The 23,343-nt window shown below is 40.4% G+C and overlaps 1 protein-coding gene across 1 annotated transcript in view; it reads right to left on the reverse strand.

Moving 5' to 3' along the window:
* Positions 1-23,343, reverse strand: part of PDE11A (phosphodiesterase 11A) — a 398,336-nt gene that overhangs the window by 22,654 nt on the left and 352,339 nt on the right. Inside the window, exons 17-18 of the mRNA XM_019654011.1 lie at positions 21,566-21,640; positions 16,836-16,919 (exon numbers count right to left, since the gene is read on the reverse strand). Coding sequence (XP_019509556.1) covers positions 16,836-16,919; positions 21,566-21,640 — 159 coding nt within the window. The remainder of the gene's footprint in view (positions 1-16,835; positions 16,920-21,565; positions 21,641-23,343) is intronic.

The raw sequence follows: 23,343 nt of genomic DNA on the forward strand, positions 1-23,343 counted from the left end.
GTGTCACTGGCCCTCATATGTGGGATCCGAACCGGGGCCCTCTGGCATCCCAAGCGAGTTCTTAACCATCGCGCCACTCGGCCGGCCCCCTAGATTTGTTTTTGAACTAAATTCTAAAGCTTATGTGGAAAACTAAACAAGAATACCCAGAAAATAGTGAAAGAATGATGGGGAAGGTGAAACTAGGCTTATCATTAAAATATATTATAAAGCAATATTAATTACAATAGTTTGACTAGGCAGGCAGATCAATAGAACAGAATAGAAAGTAAAAATAGAATTAAATGTAATGGAATTTAGTATATGATAAAGGTGACCTTTTAAATCAAAAGGAAAAGATTAGTCAAAAACTGATGGGAAAACTGGGTAGCAATCTAAAAAACTAAAGTTGGATTCTAATCTCACACTACATTCAATAAAATAAAGTGAAGGCAAATGAATAACAGATAGAAATGTAAAACATGAAACCATGAAATATGAAACTAAGTTCGGAGAATTTTTAAAATTTTGTAATTTTTGGAATGGGAAAGTCATTCTATGTATGACATAAAATTCAGAAGCCATAAAAGAAAGGATTCATGAATTTGACTATGTAAAATCAATGTATTTCTGTATAGCATGAACATAAGGAAAAGATAAATGACAATTTGGGAAAAACAGTTGCCACTTTTGCTACAGATGAAGATTTATTTCTATACCGTATAGTGATCGCCTACAAATCAGTAAACTGAAAAGACCACCAGCCCAACAGAAAAATGGACAAAAGTGTGAAGAGTTTACAGAAAAAAGACAAATAGCTCGTAAGTAAATACATCTACACTAAAAATGTGATCAGACTCATTTATGATATCGAAGATACAAATTAAAACTACAAAGACAGATTTTACACTTATCCTGTTGGCAAAATTCAAGAAGTTTGATGACACTGTGTTAGCAAGCGTGTAGAGAAATAGGCAGCTCAGACATTGCTGGTGGGAACAGAAATTCGTTCAAATCCACAGAGAAAAAGTTGGCAGTATCTATCTAAATTTCAAATGTCCATATACGAAATGCCTGATAATTCCACTTCCATCCTTGCATTTACAAGGATAGTTATTGCACATTGCTTATGATAGTGAAGTGTTAGAAACGACACCAGTGTCTGTAAATAATAAGTAATTAATTATTGGTTAAATAATTTATTCTTTATTTATAAAATCTAATACTTTGCAGCCATCAAAAAGAATGAGACAGTTGCTATATGGACACTGAAAAGGAATGAGTTCACAAATATTTTAAGTGTAAAAAAACAAGACATGGAACGGGATATACACTATACTCATATACATGTATACACACATTATACACATGTACACACATATACATGTATCAGTGTAAATACATACATATGTACACATGTACATATGTATGCATGTGTACATATGTATGTGAGCATAGTGTGAGTATAAACACACATATATATATACACTCTATAAAACAAAGTGTGTAAACATTATGTACAAAAACTGTAAAAACACTCTCTGTTTATGCTGTTATGTAGATTTTCTTTAGACACATACATGAGAAATTGGTCAACAGCAGTCGTCCTGAGGAGAGGAACTGAATTCCTGGGGGATACTTTTCTCTAGTACTTTTGTGCCTTTTGAATTCTGTTCACTGGGTGTGTGCAAACTATTTAACAATAAAATAGTTTATTTAAAAAGTTTAACGTGAACTTTTTGATAAAAGAACTAGCAATCTTTGATCATGTGTTAGAATCATTAAATAATAAGTCATCTGATTGTTAATAGTTAAATAAGGCTTACAGGTACAAGGATAAGAAAGAAAAATGGCTTATTCCATAAAGATAAAAATTATTTAGTGCTCTACCGCCACAATTCAAAAATTATTTTAGTACCTTTGTTTGTTGCGATGTGTATAAACCCCTCCCCCACCCCACTCACCCATCCACGTCCCAAATAAGGGCCGGCTACCTCACTGATCCTAAGCATTTCCTCTGAAAACCGATCAATGTCCCCTGCCTGGCCATTAAATAGATTTTGAAAAACTCTTCAATCCGTATCAGTCTCGTATCCTTATTTAGTTCCTCAAATTTGCCCTCAGCTGGGAATTGTGCAGGCAACTGTGATTCTGTTGTGTTCACCACTCGTTTGAAGGGCCCCATCCATCATCATTTCTAGGCCTTTTCTGATGCAATGTAGCTTATTCTTTGTCTTTCTTAAAAACTGAATGGCTGTTAAATTATCCATTTATCTTCCTTCAGATTTTCTGTTCGGTTTCTCAGGCCCTCTCAGGGCTGTCTTTTCTACCTTGTTTGCTGACTTTTCATTCCATTTCCCCCGTTCTTGGAGGCATCTTGGTTTACCAAGCTGTCCTTCAAAACCAACTCCCTGACTCAGTCTGCTTTCTGTTTGTTCGAAATCTGCATTCAAGTTTTGTCCCTTCCGGGTAGCTTTGAAAACTTGGAGATAATAGGTTTCAGATTTTATATGTAGATGCCAGGGTGTGCTGGGAAAAACCCTAAAATAAAAGTCAGAAGGCTTGGTTCTCAACCTAGCTTTGCCACTCTCAAGTGACCTTTCAGGGTTTCACTTCCTCACCTACAGATGACCTGACAGTTCGTTTCCAGTTAAACATTTTATACGACATGCTGCTTCGGTTTCAGGTGACTCAATAAGGACATGAGATTTATATGACGCTAACGCCTGCACACACGTTATCTCAGGTGGCAGGAGGTCGTGCTGGTGAGGAGCCCAAACGTGGAAGCAGAAAGGATCTAAGTTCTGTCACTTAATATCTGTGTACTCTTGGGCAAGTTCCAGAAACTCTCTAGCCTCAGTCCTCACATCCAAAAATGTTGATAATAATAGTATCTAAGTTGATATTGCTAAAACAATCAAATCAGATAGTGCTGGAAAGTCAGTCTAGAGCCTGGAACACACAATAAGTGCTCAAGAAATGTTGTTGTAGGCTCACCACATCTCAGTGAGAAGGGCAGTTTGGCTACTTTTATCCAAAGTCAGAGGCTACTGAAGCTTCGAGAGCATATTAATCACTACAACAATAATAACTATTTACTGTATGGAGGGGTTTAACATATAATGTGAAAGCATTTCCACACACTTCATCCCCCTTAGATCAGACTCTTGGAAAGGTTGATATTAACTATCATCAATTCCATTTGTTTTAAGAAGAAAGTCACTTTGTACAGCCAGAGACTTTAAAAAGGTAGCAGAGTGGAGTCGCTTTCAGTCAAACCTACAAGCCAGCAGTGATCACCATAAAGGAAAGCTGAGGATAATGAGCTTTAGGTTTTATGAGTGTGGACGGCAGATTTGAAAGAGGACGCTTAAAAAAACACTCAGCCCTTACTGCCTCATTTTAGGTCTCTTTTCTCTTTCCTCTGACTCTTCTCTGCCCGGCTCTGTTTCTCTCTTTATCCTTTCCTATTTAGATCTCCCAGCTGTCCAGACCATCCATAGCCCTAACATCATAGATGACATATTAAGTCAAGGGCTGGGAGAATATTCCTTGCTTTTCTGTTATTTTACGTTTCTGTAGTTCAGCCCTCCTTTTGCTGGTAGGAGGCGTTGGTTCACACACTGAAACTCCCTCTGACTCACTGGGGCATTTCTGAGCAGCAAGTATAACCTCCCTGGTTTCTCAACTGTGAAATAAAGTCACAAATGCTAAGGCCTGCCACAGGGCGACTCAGGAATGGAGGGTTATTTCAGGGCACAGTGAAAGCACAAGAGGTGGAGGGAATGCCAGGTCTTCCTGGCAGCAATGTGCTAACCTGCTCCTTCCTGTTTCTGTCACTCACACTAGGACTGTGCTGCTGAGGCAGTCCTGAGGGGTCTCCCAGCAACTGAGTAACCATTTACCCATTGCAGCTCCGGCTTGGATGAGGGTGGAGGCTGTGGCACTTAGTGGGGCTGAGTAACAGACACAATGCATACAAATAAATAGAAAGTACTAATAAGGCACAATGCAGAGGGTTCCAGAGGCTGGAATATCTACCTCCTGGGGGCGAGGAGAGGTTTTGCAGGAGCTGGACATCTGGGCAGATTCCTAAAGTAGATGTAGGATTTGCTCGGGGAGAAGACGGGAAGGTAGGCCTGGCAGAGAGAGCTTGTGAGGCAGAGGTGCGGGGGTGTGAAACATTAGTTACACAAATGATGACAAGCCCACTGGCCGGAATACTAATGGGGCAGCAATGGGAAATGGGGAGTGGCCAATTATGTCAAGGGCAGAGGGTCCAATGGAAGGAGGGAGAGTAGGTAAGCATGGGAAGGTCAAATGCACTAACTTAGATATTTTTTTCCTCTAGTAATGGGGAGGGAGGGTCGGAAGGACCCACACTCAGATCTGCTTCTGGAAGATACTCTAGTGTTAGTGAGCATGATGGGATTGAGGGGTAAAACTGGGGAGGAGCTGCTGAGCAGGACAAGGGTGTCAGTGGAGGCAACTTGCAGTGGAGACAGAGTCAGGAGAGCCCTTCCAGTAGAGGGGACCTAGAGGAGTGACAAAATTCATGAAATGGAAAAAATAATAGAGAAGAAAAAAAAACCCAGACATTTGGTCTTGTTTTACAACCTATTTCTTGTCTTTTTGATGACATTGGAGATTTCTTTCTTTTTTTTTTTTTTTTTAAAGATTTTTATTGAGGAATTGGGGGGATGTGAACAGTGCTGGGGAATTGGGGAAAGGGGAACAGACAAGTTGCTGTCCTTTTGTTCTTCAATCTAGCTGTGGAGGATGTTGCTTCACTGGCCCAAGTTGGCACCATCATTGCGCTCTTCTCTGGCGAGGCAGATCAGTCGCCAGCTTCTGGACAGCCGCTCACGCTGACTGCTGGCCACACACGGTAGCCCATGGCAATCCACTGCCACAGGGACTGTAGCCCACGCCGTCGCCGGCGACTCATGGCAGCCCAGCTCCAGGTCGAGCTGCTGTTCAGCATCTCAGCTGTGGAGGGCAGTGTCACTGGCCCTCATATGTGGGATCCGAACCGGGGCCCTCTGGCATCCCAAGCGAGCTCTTAACCATCGCGCCACTCGGCCGGCCCGACATTGGAGATTTCTTGAGGTCGTCTTTTGTGGTTTTGCTTTTACTGTGTGCTCTGAGTTCCTTTTTCCTTCATGGTTTTTTGGATTTGCTTCCATTCCTTCATATGGTAGGCTTCCCTCAAACAATCTGTGGCCCTTATCTGTTTGCATGTATTTAAGTGCAAGGCACTGAAAGACTTATTCAAGGCCGTGTGTAAAGTGGGGAGGGGAAGTGAGAGAAGCTGTGATTGGCTGGTGGACTTCATTTTAAGGTTATCCTGCAGGGAGTTGGCTCTTTCATGGAGAGAATCCCAAGTACAAGTACATGCAGGTCTTTTCTCTGAGTCTGTTCTGATTTTCCTAGCTAGAAATCCCACTCTGCTGCCTCTGGAAGTATCTGCCTACTGGCATCCTGGGAACAGAGCAGGAGGGTATCTGAAGGTCAAACCAGCCCACAGGCTTTTAATTTCAATCATGAGTTCTTCCAATTAGTGTTCTGAGAGAGGAGCTCTCTGGTCTCCTGGGCAGTGGTTGCAGAGACTGTTTACCTACCGGGCTGTGTGGGTTGTGGGAGGTTCCCTGAGACCCCATTTACTGACTTCCAACCTTTCCTCTTATCTCCAGGCCCAAGTCTCAACCTCAGTGTTGTGAATCGAATTGCATCCCCAGAAGACATGCTGAAGTCCTAACCCCCACCCCTGAGAATGTGATCTTGTTTGGAAATAGGGTCTTTGCAGATGTAATCAAGTTAAGATGAGTGCGCTTTAAATCCAATGGCTAGTGTCCTTATAAGAAGGTCATGTGAAGACACAGGAACACGTGAAGGCAGAGGCAGAAATTAGTGATACATCTATAAGCCAAGGAGTGCTGGCAGCCACCAGAAGTTAGGAAAGAGGCATGGAACCTCTCAGAGCCGCCAGAAGGACCCAACCCTGTCACACCTTCATTTCAGACTTGTAGCCTCCAGAACTCTCAGAGAATAGACTTCTGTTGTTTTAAGCCATTCTGTATTTTGTTAGGCAGCCCTAGGAAACTAACACATGCACTCTTGGCTGTCCTTGGCCCCTCCAAGTCCTCAGCCTCTCAGGAGTTCCTTCTAAAAGACAAACCGGCTCACTTCCTATTGGTGTCCCCTTCTGCACACATACTGGGAAGTTACTTCCTTTACACCTTCCAATACTTGAGGATAGCTTATCTCCTCCTCCATTGTGTTGTCCTTGAGAGTTTCTATCTGTTTTTTTTAAAGAAATACAACTTTATTATTTCTAATCACACTTAATAGTGTTAAATAAGTCAATAAAATACTGACCGAAGGTGTTTGTTTCAGAATTATCTCTATTAGAAAAAAAAAAAAGCTAAAGTAGAGAATGAATAAATAAATGCGAGTCAACTGATAGGAATACACGGCTGCCGTTTCAAAGGATAACATGAAAATTATATTAGGAATGTTATGAACTTTATGCTAAGTGACCAAAGCAGAACACATTAGCGTACCTGGGTAAAGATGTTTTTGCATGCAGATAATAGCATGAAGGGGCATTGTAGGGTCAGAAAAATGTGAGGTCCCTGTTTCTCCTAGAAGTCAAGTCTGTTCAAGGTGATCTAGGTTTTTTTCTATCAAGCTCTTCAGAATTCTTTTGGCCTCTTTCCATTGCCCAAGAAAGTCTGTCTTTTAAAAAATTCCTTTATTGGGCCAGCCGAGTGGCTCAGTTGATTAAGAGCTAGCTTAAGTGCACAAGTTCTGAGCAACTGGGCTGCTGGTTCGATTCCCACATGGGCCAGTGATGCTGCGCCTGAGCTGAGCTGCCGCTGAGCTGCCAACAGGTGGCAGGATGGCTCAGCTGGTGACGGCACATGCTCCTAACAGCAAGGCTGCCGGTTCGGGGGAAAAAAAAAAGTATAAAAAATTCCTTTGTTACTATATATATGTAATTTTTTTTTTAAGCTGAGCCATCCTGCCACCTGTTGGCAGCTCAGCAGCAGCTCAGCTCAGGCTGGGAATCGAACTGCTGTTGCTCAGAACTCACTCTCCTGAGTGAGCTCTTAACCAACTGAGCCACTCGGCCGGCCCCTTTGTTATTATATTAATGGAATTCTCAGGAGGATGAGGAGATAAACTACTGAAGTTTTATTGGCAACATCAACCCACCTTAAGGTAAAAGTGTTAGATCAAGGACAACTTGATATAAAATATTTCTGAGGAAGTTTTCTGTAGTAACCAGCTAAACAGAGTCTATTAGCCCATTCAGTCCCCTGGGAATTGCTCTCCTTAGACTCTCTACTATGGTCTCTGTATCCTTCTCCCTGAAGGATTTTTAGTTTTATATTATAAATGGGAGATTTATAAAGGAAGAGTACTGCTGGGCAAAACTGAATGGCCTTTCACTTCCTTAGGGCAGTATAGTGGGAAACAGCAGCAAGTAAGACTGAGAAAAGTTGGCTTTGAAATTCTGGCTCTGTTATGTATATTAATGGCTTCATTCTGATAAAGTCCATTTGCTTCTTTAGGTTTCAGTTTCCTCATATGTAAAACTCAGGTCATTAGATATTATAGGATCCAGAACGAAGTATTTTCTTCCTTTACAGAGTTAGGGTCAAATTTAAGTGTGTATGGAAAAGCACTTTGGAAATTTTAAAATTTAAGCCCTTATCCAGTGACAAATAGTATTCAATAAATGTCTGCTAACTGCAAAAGTATGCATGAGGATACCCTTGTATCTGTAGAACTCTGATCCTGAACTTCTTCCCCAAAACCTCAGTCTGACAGAAGTCTCTAATGTTGTTTGGGACTCTAACAGACTCAACTGTTGGGCTGCCATGTTGCCTGTTGCATGAGGTTGGGAGCCTGGCTCTCTCTGATTGCATTGCGATATATTGTCGTATCTGCTTGCTAAAAGGAGGCAATGTGACTTGAGTGATTTATTTAATATTTTTAAGGCTGCAGCTCAGATAATTAAATATAAGAGTGGTGACAGCTGAGGATTCAGGGAGTGCCTCCTTGAATTCTCTTAGAAAATACTTAGAATGGTACAAAAGATTGTTTGGCAATAGCATCATCAGAATGCTTTCTGTATTTCACGCCTCACTTCCCAGGAGCTCAAATAATGCTGACTGTCCAAATGTGCAGAAATTTTGAAGAGACACTTACATTGCAAAAGCAATCTTTAAAAGAGGCCCCGATTCACTTCTTGATTTTAAAAAAATGCAATTTTCCTCCTCTATCGCCCCCCTTCCTCCCTATTTCTTCTGAAGAGAGTCAAAGAAGAAAGCACCATGAAGAAGAGGTAAATTAGCTTCTAAAATATGCTGTCTAGAAGAACTGGAAAGTAACTTAAGTAAAGACAATATTCCAAGCCTTGTATGAACTTGGGGTTAAGTGATTCCTAGTTTCATAATTCCAAAGCAGAAACACTTTTAAAAAGGGTTATTTATGCTGGTCAGCTGGATAAGGAGAAGTAGATCTTATCTTAAATTCTGCCTTCAAAAGCCTTAGTATGTATGGAGTATATTATCATTTTTTTTCACCAGATTCCAGCATTTTTTTTTTAGATTTTTTTTTTAATTGGGGAGTTTGGGGGATGGGAACAGTGCTGGGGAATTGGGGGAAGGGGAACAGACAAGTTGCTGTCTTCTTGTTCTTCAGTTTAGTTGTGGAGGATGTTGCTTCACTGGCCCAAGTTGGCACCATCATTGCGCTCTTTCCTGGCGAGGCAGATCAGTCGCCGGCTTCTGGACGGCCGCTCACTGTGGCTGCTGGCTGCTCACGCTGGCTGATGGCTACATACGGTAGCCCAAGGCAACCCACTGCAGTAGGGGCTGCAGCCTATGTGGTCTTCGGCGACTCACGGCAGCCCAGCTCCAGGTTGAGCTGTTGTTCAGCATCTTAGCTGTGGAGGGCAGTGTCACTGGCCCTCATATGTGGGATCCGAACCGGGGCCCTCTGGCATCCCAAGCCAGTTCTTAACCATCGCGCCACTCGGCTGGCCCGATTCCAGCATTTTAATATGGATTCATGATGGCAATTTTGAGCTCATAAAATACATATGAATAAGAATGGATTAAGTGCTACTATATAAAGAATAGGTTTTTTTTAATTGCATGAAATAAAACTAAAGTCCATGTTATTTATTCAAAATGTACATAGAGCTGGTTGCTGTATCAAGTACAGAATTTTTTGGAGGTGGAAAATTCACTACAGAATTAAGCATCCTGGCATGTCAGGTATTCAGAAAAGCTCTGAGATTGTAAATAAGGGTGGGAGATGCTTTTGCCTGCCACATATCATGCACGATACAGGAAGTGGCGTGAACTTCTATGCTCTCCTGTTAATGAACCCTCTTTACTATTCAGCACTTCGTCCTACATAGCACATTATTATTTGATGTTTGTATTGATAGCTGTTAGGTGCTGTGGGATCTGAACAGTCTAAGTCAAAAAAGATTAATTCTAATCATGATAAACTTGGTGTGTTTGATTGTATTATAATTTCCTGAAATCATGTATACAATATAATTTCTTGAAATCTATGTGTGTGCACTAGCTTTCCCTATTAACTTCAGTACTAAAATAACTAGAAGACTGTACTTCCTGGTAATGCTGAATATGAGAACATTTCATGTATTTCGTAGTTGAAAAAGTCAAAGCCCTGAAAAATTCATGGCTATAAACTGGTCTTTTACATCAGAATTAAGGGCCAATTCACCCACGATGAGAACTAAACTACTTTCTAAAAAAGATATCATAGACCATATACTTCAGATTATGGGCAGAAATATAACAGCGCATATACTCTGATGAAAGGCTTTATATATTTATAGATGATAATTTAAAATGACCTTATAACCCAACTTCATACATTCATTCCACTGCTTATAATTAATCTTGCATTGCTGCATCCCACCATTCACTCTTCTGTTTCTCCATTCATTTGTTCAGCAACCATTTACTGAGCAGTTCAAATATGCTAGGCACTGTGCTAGGTACCAGGAGTGTGATGCTCCCAAGAAAGTAGTCTGATGTGGAAAAGAGACAGACAGACAGAAAGATAATCACGGTACAGAGTGCTATGTGTGATTACGAAGAGATTTGGACACAGTGCTGGAGAAGTGTGGAGGGGGAGTAAAGGCTTAACACAGGAGATGATAGTTTGGGCTGCTGTCTTTCAGGCAGAAAGAAGAGGGAGGGAGGCTTAACAAAGGCAGGGAAGACGGACAAAAGGGCAGAGTCCTGTGCTTTGGGGCAAAGGGTGCATGGGTGAGGAAGTGGGCAGAGTGACAGGAGATGAAGACAAGAGGCAACGGCCTCATACAAAGGGGTCCTGGATTGCTAAACTAAGGAATCTGGAAGGTATCTTATAGACGGTGCTAGTAACTTGAGGCTTTTAAGCAGGGGGATGCCATGATTCTTGGGGTTTTTTTTGTTTTGTTTTGTTTTAAGAATGATCATTTTGGCAAAAGTTTTGGAGACAGACTGTAGTGGAGAAGACTATAAACTGTATAAAATTGACAACTGAATGTTTGTATTTTTCTTCCATTCATATTTGACTAATAGTACATAGCAAATTTTGAATTTTTACTTCAAACTTAAACAGCTTTTATTATCAGCATTCAGATTTGGGTATAGTACAAGTAACGAGGCCAATATCTTAAAAATATTAAACCACTCTATTTTCATTCTGCTTGAATCATGGTGCCTGTGGTTCCCCACCCATGAACTCAGCAGGCTCCCCTCCTTTTGGCAAATGGTGGCTCCCGGCTAGAAACAGCAAGCTGTCCACATTCATCTTTGAGAGACAATGACCTTCAGCGGCAGGTTTGTGTGGTAAGAAAGGACATTTCTAAATTCTAGAATTCTCCTTTACCTATTAAGAACCAAGCCTGGCTAAGTCAGATCATCAAGTTTTACTGCAAAGCTCTAGCTTGGAGAGCACAGAGGAAACCATATAAGGATAGCTCCCATCTGGAAAGGAAAAGGACATTTTAAAACTTTCCACTGTGCCAGTTAGGAAGAAAGCGGGGAGAGAGTGGAGCAGCAGGAGAGAGAGAGAAGAGGGAGAGGGAGATGGAAAGGGTGGTGCTGAGAGAGGGAGAATGAGTTCAGAAGAGTGTCCAGGCTCAGTGTTCCTTGGGGTCAAAGCCTGGGGGCGGGGGAGGGATTGTACCTTGAATCTCTGAGCCAAATTCAAGAAAATGACAGAACTGCCCTAGAACAAGTTCGTGTTATCCAGATATCATATTAGAAAGGACTGAGGAAATTGCGTGGACAGCAGGATGAAGAGAAAGTAGCTGGGAGTTGATGGGTATCCCACAGGGGCTGAGCAAATGGTAAGAGAACCAGTTGACTAGAACTGCCCAGGGAGGTGGTGGGGGCTTGCCCCGAGAGGCCACTCCAAAAACATGGAGGTCAGCAGCCAGAGCTAGTGGCCAACGCCTGCACAAAGGGCTCATCACACCCACACCCACAGTCCCACAGAAGCCACCATGTTGGCATCACACCCAAAGTCATACCGACACTGATCAGCCACCTCTCCGTGAACCCAGTAAGACCCAACAGGAAAATGTGTACTTGGGTCCTTCTCCCCCATTGGTCAACGAATGGCGATAAGGATAGGTGAGCTCTCCTGGCACCTGGAAACAGCTCTCATTGGGAACAATTTACATTTTAGTCTTCCCAAAGGCCTGTTTTAACCAGAAGAGGTTGAGATATTGTCGTTGTCAAGTCTAAGTACCATTTCCCTTATCACCAAGAAAATATAGAGCCAGGTAGATCAATTATAGAGAATATAGGCAGTTATTTCACCTCTCTGAACTCCGCCTTCCTTCCTTCATTTCTCCTTGAGTTTTCTGAGTTATATATGTCATTCCATATACATCCCCACTTTGTAAGGACTTAGCCCCAACTATTTCTTCCTCTCATTCATAACAATACTAAACGTTGTAGAGAAAATATTTATAGGAGCCTTACTTGGATGGTATCCATTTTTTTAAGCATCTGACAAAATTGTTCTTTTCGTTATTCACATCCCAGTCCTTGTAGGCTGTTAAGAGGAGATGATCTTATAGTCTTAACTAGTTACCCAGTAGTTCATTATTTATTCTTTAAAAAACAAAACTGGACAGAAGGCATGAACCATCTGGACAACACTGAGTTATTTTTCAGGTACATTTATTGATGTCCAGAAAAACTCTCTTGGAGTAGCACCTTACAGCCTTCTTTTCAGTTTATCAATTCTAATTCCCAGTTTCCACAATGTCAACTACAGTTTAAAGAGTTTTCTCCTTTTCCAGAGAGCATATTAATAATTGCATCAGGTGGAACATGTTTTCTATAACAGCCATTACAACTGAAGGCAGAAAAAAAGTCAGGTTCCTGTAATTGTACCATCAGAACCCCTGCCTATTGCAGAAGCCCCGTGACATTTTTATAAAGGGACAATACTCTTGTCGGACTTTTCCTTCTTTTAATGGGGGGTGGGGGGGTGGAGAGAGAGATAATATTAATCTGGCCAGATCCCGTCCAGGTCAAGACCTTTTGCATAACCTGTGAGAAAAACCCACTCCCAAATCAAGAGCCAGATTGGCATGAGCTGAAAATATGATGATGTTCGTAGAAAAATGAAGTCCCTCAATCCTTAACAAACAGAAGATTTAGAATGCCTCTGTGCATCATTGTAATTCTAGGTACGGTGAGGTCTGATTAAGTGGAGAACGAAAATAAAGGGCAAACACTTAGCTCGCTCCTGCCCGAAGAAGCCCAGTGTGATGCTGCGACATCAGCTTTCTGTTTATCCCTAAGGCTGGCACAGCAACGGCTTCGAAGTTTGATGGTGTCTTTTTTTTTTTCTTTAATTCTTTCTTTTTTCTTTCTATTTTTTCTCTCTCTAAAGATGTTGAGCAGCAGGCTAATGGGTCCCCAGCAGGGTGCAAAGACAGCAGAAAGCACGGGAATCAGATGTCAATGTATTCCTTGGAGATACCCTGCCAGGCCAGAGCTAACTGAGCAGGCGTTAGTCCTCTCTCGGGGAACACGCTTTGCTGGTTCCCTGCCCACTCTGGGCTCCCTATATGCTTCCTGATTAAAATGCTGTCACAGATAAATCATGACTTCTGCCTATTAGGAGCATTTTCTACTTTTTTTTTTTTTGAAAGGAAAGTTTGGAAGCTTAAGATTAAAAAGATGAGCAAGTTCTAAAGAATGACATACTTGCCTAGAAACATGTCATATTACGTAACTATCTGCATCTGGGACTGTTCTTTGCTGGTTCCTTCCTTACCCACTGCTTTATCTCTATATTTCTATGTATTTTCTGTCAATGACTTTCAGTCAATCACTAGATTACTGGAGTAACTTCTTAATGAATAGATTTTTGGGGAGAAAGGGTTCTCGTTGTTTTACCTCAACATACTCACAAATCGGCTGGAAACTGAAGTTGTCCCTGAGACGAGCGTTTCAATTTTAAATGTAATGGGCATCCACAACCGGTATGCTTTGTGTGAGTTCCCACCTCAGCACACAAACAAGTAGCCCTTCAGGCATCCAAGAGCAGCTATTGTCTTTACGCTTAGCTTGGAGGAGAGACAAAACTCAGCAAACTGGAGCTCAAGCGGCGAGTGCGTGATCTATTAATGTTTTGATATTTGACAAGCAAGACCCCTTCAGAACCATGAAGTAAAACCGAGTTACCCAGTGTAGTCAATGAAGTAAAAAGCTGTATTAAAACCATGTTTGTACCTACTGCCCAGTTGCATTTCCACCTCCCTTCCTCCCAACCCACCCAACAAGCTCTGGGTTCTGCCTGCCCTACAGCAGCACCCAGCCTCCAGGGTGGCGTGCCCACCAGACAGCAAGCATCTCTCCACGCTGCTCCACCTGCAAGGGGGTTCCAACTGTCTATTTATGTAACCTCAGGCGCTACATGGGGTTTCCTGCCACCGAAACCTGCCCACCTTTAGGTCAGGACCCTGGCCATGAAAAGGGACATTCTTTGTCTCAGGTATACTATTCTATATCCTCTCGCTCTATGCCCAGACTGATTTAGCAAGGCCACAGTGGATCTTTGTGCTCTATGATTCAGGCCATATCATTTCAGACCAATCACATGGGAGATTCCTGCCACCTGCACACTTTTCCATTTGCCTTCAATTCTCTCAGACTCTTTATTACTCCAACTTCATGTTCAAAACCACAAACTGGCCTTTCAACAACAGCTCGAGTTCTTGCAGACATTTTGCTTTGTGACTAGTGTCACATCAGTGAGATTCCTTGCTCGGTGAGTCATTTCCTTCAAATTTTTTGTCTTTGCGCTAATGGTGATTCCTGTCCACTGACTGATTCCATTTTAGCTCTGAAGCACCAACAGTTAATGCGCTATAAGGAAAAACTCACTGCATGAGATTGAACAAAATAGGGACCCAATTTAGAGAGGATACTTAAAATCACTCTACAAAGTTTCAGTTTGCAGGCTCTTTGAAATGTTGGCTTTACCACCTCATAAAGAATTTACAAATGAAATCTATGAGAACGTTTTTAAAAATGAGTGATGATAAGGAATTTGAAAAAGAATGTGATTTTCATGCTTTGTTAACCGAGAAGATACAGCAGCAGGTATAAATATGTACTTTTATATACAGCTCCTTCCACAGTCCTCTTTAGAGTGTAATGACGCGCCCCACTTAGTTTAGTAAGAAAAGGCTGTAGAAGAACGATCCAGCAGACGTGGAATGGGGCAGTGGAAAGGCCATCACACCAAAGCCAAAGCCCTGGAGGAGCGAGACACAACTCTAATTTGGTGGGAGTGTCACTTAACATTTCTCTATGTTAATTTCCTGTGGATAAAAATAGCAGGTGTATCTAACGTTACAGATAAGTAGTCAAGTAAAACAGATGTGAAAAGTCAGGAATGATAGAATGATGCGGTACTCCCTAAATTCTGGAAATTGCTACTTTCAGTTTAAATCCAAGTAACTTCCGTTTTAACCTGAGGCTTTCAAAGTATTCAATAGGAACTGTAAGATAAGCCCAAATGATTATAAGTCAGTAATGAAACAATTATAATTACAGTGACATGGAAAAGCATATGAGAGTCCTTTCTAGCATTTACTGTAATCACATAGGAAGGCTGTGTTGACTTTTGGTTCATTCCAAAGTAGCTTTGCAAACCAGTACCCAAAGTTTATCAGCTCCACACAGATGTGTTTTCATCCTCCTAAACTTTACCCACATAGAAGGAATTTATCAATTGTAAGAATAATTTATTCATCCCATTTATTGCCTACATGTGCACAGGAAACTGCATAACATAAAAAAATAACTCAACACGTATTGTCAAGGTCAATTTAGCAAAGGAAGATACACTTGACCCAACGGCGATGAGCTTTACACAGAGGGGGCCCAGCCTATTCAGAGACACCGGAGGATCGAGGATGGTGGAGCACACAGGAAGAAGACAGAGTGGAGGACTCTCTTAGAATACAAGGGTACATCATTCTTGATTTTTTTTCCATCTGATCTTTCATTATTAAATAAAAGAACACTCTATTTCATTTATAACTAAAATAATCTATTTTAGATTATTTTAAACTTTGATTTTATAATATCATGTATTTAATGGATAGCATAAAACAAAAAACGAATTTACTTTTGTTATTTGTAATCATTAAAAAATTACATTTCCGTCTTCAAGACAGTATTCTAAGGTCTTTGTTTTTTTTTTAGGGTAATGTGACAGGGCTCAGCAGTTCCTAAAAGTACAGAAAACGAAGTGGTAGATAAGCCTGAAACTTAATGATGGTGAGGTCCTTAAAAAACAATACTGTGTTTTTAATGGAGTTACACAGAGTGAGAAAGTAAAGCGGTTTTGCTTTCCCTGCATGTGTTTCTCATTTGAAGTTAGAAAAGAAGTTCAGTCTGATTGAGCTAGGTGGGGGGTAAAGAGCTCTCCAGGTTTTACACTTGAAAGCAAATGCTTGGAAGTAGAATTAAAAGCCAATGTACACTAAACTGTGAGTTAACTGGTGCCAGCCCTAAACTATACTCTAAAAGTGGAGTGTGAACATTCAAAGCTGATGGCATCTGTCTCCTTGCCAGGAGCCTTCCCAAACACTGGGCAGCAGAGCTAGGAACCATGAGTACACCTTTTGCTCAGAAGTCAGTGGTCTCTGTGGTGGGCATTTGTCACATGCATCTCAGAGGGGCAGACTTTTAAGATGCAAGGTGCTTCACAAAACTCCATGACCCAGACCATGGGGTCAGGGCAGAAAACCATGATTCATGAAATCCTCATGTCTCTCGCGATATTAATAAAAGTAAAAGAAAAAAGTGAAAAAGATTTCCATGGTCAAATGTTTGAGAAATTCAGAGTTAATCAAGGTTTAACAAATTTCTTTCCTGAGGGACTTCTCTGAGCCTTCATTCAGTATTTTGATGTGCAGGGGAGTTTCCCTAGTTATCGGGCCTGAGGGCCCTTTTGGAAGAGATACCTATTAGGCTGAGGCTGGATACGTATGTACCATGGGGCACAGTTTGGGAAACACGGAGAAAAACATTATGATCCCTGATTTACAGTTGAGGCCATGGAGATTATGTCCTAGAAAAAGAACTCAGGTCTCAGGCCTTCTAGGACCAACTTTTCCCAGGGGATGGTCAGAAAAGATAAACTGTAGCTGTAACTCTTAGAAACATATATACCATGAAGGGTCTCCTAAAACTAAGGCTTCTGAAAGTACGGTACGTACGTTTCTGGCTCAGGCATGACGCACAGACCCTCTCAAATCATGGACGGGTGAGTACCTGATACAGAGGCATGCAGATGCTATCAATCCACTCCAGCTGCAACCGGGGCAGTTCATCTTTCCGGTTCCGATCAAAAATAGCCTAGAACAAAGGAGGAGAACCTTGCTTTAATACACCGGAGTATTTTACAGGTGCTTTGTCTAACGCTTTGCCGCAATGATCCAATGGTTACTAACTGAACACTTCACAAATCACAATCAATCTTTACATGTACTTTCTTTTCCTGTTATCTGTGATGGGAAATAAAGTATTTCGTCGCTTTTTATGAGATTTGTAAGCGAATCTACTTGAACTTTTTAGCGCGCAACTCATTGGGGACTAAATCTGTCTTCAGATACAGGTGACTGCCACTAAATCAAGCCACCAGGTCACTGGGAATTGGGTACAAGTCAAGGGGAAGGGGATATGTTTTATTGCCAGAAAAATAATGCAGGTTTTTATTTTTATGGTGAAAGAGGGTGGGATAGGCTGGAAAAGATCCTTCAAAGCAATCTCATTTTAAAAAGAAACTATTTGTATTAATTTTTCAGGGTAAGGCATTGGTTTGGCAAATCTGTGTATTTTTCAATAAGGTTTGTCTGTCATTAATAAGTTCCTAATTTTTTATCAATCATTGGATGGATGATGGTGGAAGGTACCTATCTCTCTTCATTCCCACCCAGCCTTTAAACCTTAGAATGTTATAATGTTTGAAAAATTAGGTATAGTTTTGAGAAAAAGAAGTGACACATTTCTGTTGGCAGACATAAAAAGGGAAACAATCCGTTGCAACTGGAGGGCTAAAATGGATTCCTTGAACAAACACTGCCAGTAATACTCCAGTGAGAATGTCCTTCCATTTGTTCCTAAGGACTAAGGCCAGGGTCTTACCCTGCCTTATGGTCTTTCTTCTACATAAAATGTGCCATCCACATCATTCTGGCATTCACATAGGTCCTGAGGGCAGACTTGAGACATTCCTTTGGTCCAGAGATGCTGAAACCCCTGCATCCTTCCGCCTTATGAAAAAGGGCGGTGTGGGTGGGGCAGGAATCACTAGCTGCCAAAGCTCATGAGAAGGCAGAAGGGCACTGCTGAGGAAAATATCTCCAAATTATGGGGAAGGTCACTGACTCCCGCAGGCCCTGCACATCCTCGCCTTGCAATGTAAAATGTTAATTAGGAAAGAGGGTTAGAATTTGAAGAGGACTGTGAAATATGCTGGAGAAACGGTTGTTGGGGAACTGCATGAGTCTTGGTCCAAAATCTTCCTTTAAAAAAATTATTCTGTTTTACCTTTTCTACAGCTCTCATTGTTATCAGCAATTTTTAAATTTATTTAATTACTCTGTTTCTGGTGCATAGTATACAGTTATCTTTTAGAAAGTTCAGAGGTTTCTAGTATATTCACAATTAGTTGCACAGCTATTAACAGTCAATTTCAGAACATTTTTATCACCCTAAAAAGAAATCCCATACCTATGAACAGTCAGCCCTCATTTTCCCACAAAACCCCCAGCCTTGGGCAACCACTAATCTACTTTCTATCTCCATAGATTTGCCTATTCTGCACATTTCATATAAATAGAATCATATGCTATGTGGTCTTTTGTGACTGGCTTCTTTCACTTAGCATAATGTTTTCAAGGTTTATTCTTACAACATGCATCAGCACTTCATTTTTATTGCTAAATGATATTCTATTGTACAGATATACCATATATTATTTACAGGCTCATCAATTGATGGGCATTTGGGTTGTTTCCACTTGGAGCTATTACGAATAATGCCGCTATGAACATTCATGTACAAGTTTTTGTTTGGATATATGTTTTCATTTCTCTTGGGGATATACCTAGAGGTAGAACTGCTGGGCCCTGTGCTATGGTAACTCTAATGTTTAACATTTTGAAGATGTGCCGAACTGTTTTCCAAAGCAGCTGCATTATTTTGCATGCCCATCAGCAATGTATAAAGTTCCAATTTTTCCACATCCTTGCCAACTCTTGCTATCATCTGCCTTTTTGTTTATAGCCATCTTAGTGGGTGTGAAGTGGTATCTCACTATGCTTTTAATTTGTATTTCCCAGATTACTAATGATTTTGAGCATCTTTTCATGTGCTTATTGGCCATTTATATACATATATATATATATATATATATATATATATATATATATATATATTCTTTGAAGAAATGTCTATTCAGATCCTTTGTCCATTTTAATAATTGGGTTATTTGTCTTTCTATGGTTAAGTTGTAATAGTTCTTTATATATTATAGATACTAGGTCCATACCAGGTATATGGTTTGCCAATAATTTCTCCCATTCTGTGGGTTGTCTTTTTAATTTCTTGATAGTGTCCTGTGACACATAAAGTTTTAATTTTTATGAAGTCCAGTTTATCTATTTTATCTTTTGTCTCTTGTGCTTTTGGTATTATATATAAGACATCATGGTCAAATCCAATCCAGAAGATTTATACCTTGTTTTCTTCTAAGTTTTACAGTGTTAGCTCCAACATTCATGTCCAGGATCCATTGTGAGGGTATTTTGGGGTATGATGAGAGACAGGGTTCCAACTTCATTTGCATATGATATCCCTGCACCATTTGGTGAAAAGACTATTTTTTTCCCCATTGCATTGTCTTGACGCCCTTATCAAAAATCAGTTGTAACTGTAAGGGTTCATTTCTGGACTAGTCACTTCTGAATCAATGTTTGATGAGTGGGAGTATAAAAGAACACACTGTCCTGTGCTTTCCCTTTATAGCATTCTGCATCTTGGAATTGATTCCTATGATTAGTTCTTTAATGTCTCTATTTCCCACCAGTTGACAAGCTTTCTGAGGGCGAGGAAGATAGTGCCATGCTTATGGCTGGATGCACAGTGCCAAGCTTCACGCTTGGTACCTGGAGGTGCTCAAGCATGCTCTATTAACTGATTCACTGATTCTACTATTAACCCTTTGGCTGTGGTTCAGATGAGCCTTTGTCTTCATCAAGTTACTCTGATGACCTTTAGGGCCATGACACCTGAAGGTGGCGCCTGGACAATTTTTTCCCTAAATATCAAGGAATAATGGACACAGTAGGTGTAGGCTCTGGATGCATGCATTTCTAAACATTCTTTGGAAGAGGACTAATGAAGGATACTTCTGCCACAGCAGCCAGCAGCCAGTCATCAGCTGTGTTAACTAGCCCTTTGTGAGGAGAGAGGAGCATTTAGAGCTACTTTCCAATTCAAAATCAATTTCATTTATGTCTTCAGGAAACTTACATCTGCCTTACCTGCGCCTGCAGAAAAAGTCTCCTCAGTGCTGAGTCACGGCCCCTGCCAACTTACCAATGCTGGCAATGGACTCATATGTCTTTCATTTATTGGGTTGTCAGAAAAGTCATGACGCATTTTTGCAACGAAAAACATAGAAAAACACGTCATGGCTTTTCTGACAACCCAATAATTAAATTACCTGTGGTATTGCCGCATTGTAAACCCTTCAGAGGATGCCTCTGAAACACGTTTTTTAAAGAAGGGGTAAGCTTTTATTTGAAAATAGATAGATAGCTGAAAGAAATTTGGGTTGTACTAGGTTTTACACATTAACTGTGTTTTCCAATCTAGTATCTTTATTTTTATAACCAAATTTGGTGACACCACCAAAAAAAGAATAAAGGTATGTTTTGAAAACAGTATAAATAGGTGTTGCTTTGGAAACTAAAATAATTGGCGAGTGTTATAACCTATGTAATCTTCTGACCTTTCATAGGTAAGCAACAAATTAAGAATTGTCAAAATTAGGAAGACTGTCAGTTCTGACTTCAAATAGGTGAAACTATTTAAGCTAGGAGCTAGTTCTGCTGCTTTTCCATGCTGTTAAATGTCAGCAATGAAACGTGTGCTAAACTTAAAGATCTTATAAATACCTCCCAATGTTCAAAACTCAGTTGATTTGAATCCACATAAACAGATATTCTTGACAACTGACACATTTCTTGAGCTTCATTGAATGTGCTGTGTTGCGCCAGGCATGAAAACACTTTGCATCATTCTTAAGAGTTGTTAGATTTTTAGCTAACCATTCATTAAAAACAAAGAGGCTGCTCCCTTCTTGAGGGTAGTGACCAAGGCATTATATCTTTTGTATCCTGATGAATAAAAACAGCATCATCCTGAGCCAACAGTAAGCATTTCCAAATAATAATTCAACGGATTAATTCAACGTAAACAGCATTTCAAACAGCAGAACCTAGTTCCCCAGGTGAAACTTTTCATTTTGCAAAGACAAGAAACAGACTGGAAATGATTTGCTTTGGAGATTTCAGAATGTTTAAAATTGGAAAATAAAATCTACTTATGGCAGCTCTCTGTTCGAGCACCTCAAGTCTGGATAGCTTGTCTTTAATTTCTTTTTCTGTGTTTCTATTCCAAAGTAGCCATTGACCGCATCTGAAATGCCAGCACTGGGCTTTGAGTTATTCAAATGCCACTCTGCACCTCCTCCCTTGTGCCTACTTGTCCCCCTGTGGGTGCTCAGGAAATTCTTGTTAAGTAGCTCATCGCTCTTAATCAGAAACCTGGGAATAAGAGTGTTTAGCATCTAAGTTTAATTAAAGTTTTAAACTTTCAGGAGTGCTTCCTTAAATCCATTCTCAGCCTTTCCCATTTTCAAGTTATGATTTGGAGTCATTTTAAAAAATGTCATTCAAAAGAGTAAAGGCGTCATAATAAAAGGATGAACTTACTGAAGGAGTGAGTTTGAGTTCTGATCTCTCCCGATCTCCTTGTTCGAAGAACTCACTGGTTACAAGTTCAGCCACCTGAAACATATAAATATTTTAATTTATTGGTATGTGTAATTTATCATGAGACTCAGAAGTTATTTCTGGCTTATGTGTATGGCAATTATCTTCAACACAGACAATCATTTAAAAAGATTACAAGGAAGTACATTAACCTTCTGTGTTTGGTGGTATTGCAGAATTTAATCAATGAAACTGATTTCCTTTTAATCAGAACATGTGCAATGTATTTTTAAATGCATGCCAATGTATAATTTCCAACAGCGTAGCTTGTATATTTGGGGTGAGGCACTTACATTGCCACCTTCGAAGTAGAAATGTTCTTATCCAGAAAAAATGAAGCAAAGAATAGCCTAATAATAATTTATGTTATTGTATTATAGTATATTTGTAATAATAATTTAGTCCATTTTTGGTTGTTTCTATGTAGATTTGTTTACATTGTTGCATACTTTTATTTTACCCTTGTTTAATCTTGCCCTCACGAAAGCTCCTGAACCGCCTCGCCCTACAAACATCTGTGTGTACTCTGGACAGGGTAACTGCAGGGCACAGCTCTGCTTCCTACTGGAGCAATCAGTCAAGGGGCGGGGCTAATGCTGGATTCACTGTTCCTAGCAGACTTTTACAGTACACGTATGTCATGATACAGTTTGAAGAATGTGATCTGCTCTGCAGGCCATCTGAGTCCGTGTACTAAAAGCACTCATTTATGGTAGATTCTAGTTGGTACAAGCACAATGGGATGTCTGTTCTACCCTAAACCATAGATATTTTTCCTAAGTAAGGACCTGTATTTTTCCACTCTTCCTCCATCCTTGTGTGGATGATTGGAAGCTATTGTTCATGGTCAGCCTAAAGAGACTTGTTTCTTCTCCAAGCCCTGTGCTTCTAAGGATAGCTTTATGGGAAGCAAACTAATATAACAGATAAGTGACGAGCAGGTATTTTCAACAGCACTGTGGTGTGCATCTAGGAAATGTCTGAGATGAACTAGCTGCATTGACAAAATAGTAGAGAGCAGAAAACAATCCTAAACAACTCATGGCAAGAAGATCTGGATCTCCAGACTAATTTTTCCCTATTCCAGGCTTTTGTAAAGATGAGGTTCTTAGGCCTGGCAAAGGTTTAATTTTGGTTAAATGCACATAATCCAGATAATTCATCTAAGTGTATCTTTCAAGAGCTTTTGTCAACTATAAATTGATGAAACGTAAAAACATCACACACACACACACACACACACACACACATACACACAGAGACAAATTTGAGAGTAGCAAGTATAAAGTCATTTATAAAGATGTTCGGATTTAAAATTTTTTTTTAATTCAATAGCATAAAACTTGCTCTGACACAGGACAAAGCACTTAGAAGGAAAAATGTTTCTGCATTGATATTTTACACAAGTGGCCACCTGTAGGGGGTCTCCTGTCTTCGCCTGTCTTCTTGGTCACTGATGTAAGTATTATTTTATTTTTCGGATGTGAACCTCTGCTGATGAGTGCAGAAACACAAGAGTTCAAGGAAATAAAACACAAAAGCTTTTGTTTTCCCAAATGCTTCTATTAGAATCTTGTCGCAACTCTGAACTGGACATATCATTTGTGTTCTCTAGGACTTGATTCACTTTTCTCCCCTCTAATCTCTGCCACTCCTTTTCCCTTTGGCACTCCAGGCCTCCTTCTTCCTGTCTCTGGCCTTTAAAAAGAAGGAACGGT

The sequence above is a fragment of the Hipposideros armiger genome, unplaced genomic scaffold, assembly GCF_001890085.2.
Source record: "Hipposideros armiger isolate ML-2016 unplaced genomic scaffold, ASM189008v1 scaffold_212, whole genome shotgun sequence".
NCBI lineage: Eukaryota > Metazoa > Chordata > Mammalia > Chiroptera > Hipposideridae > Hipposideros > Hipposideros armiger.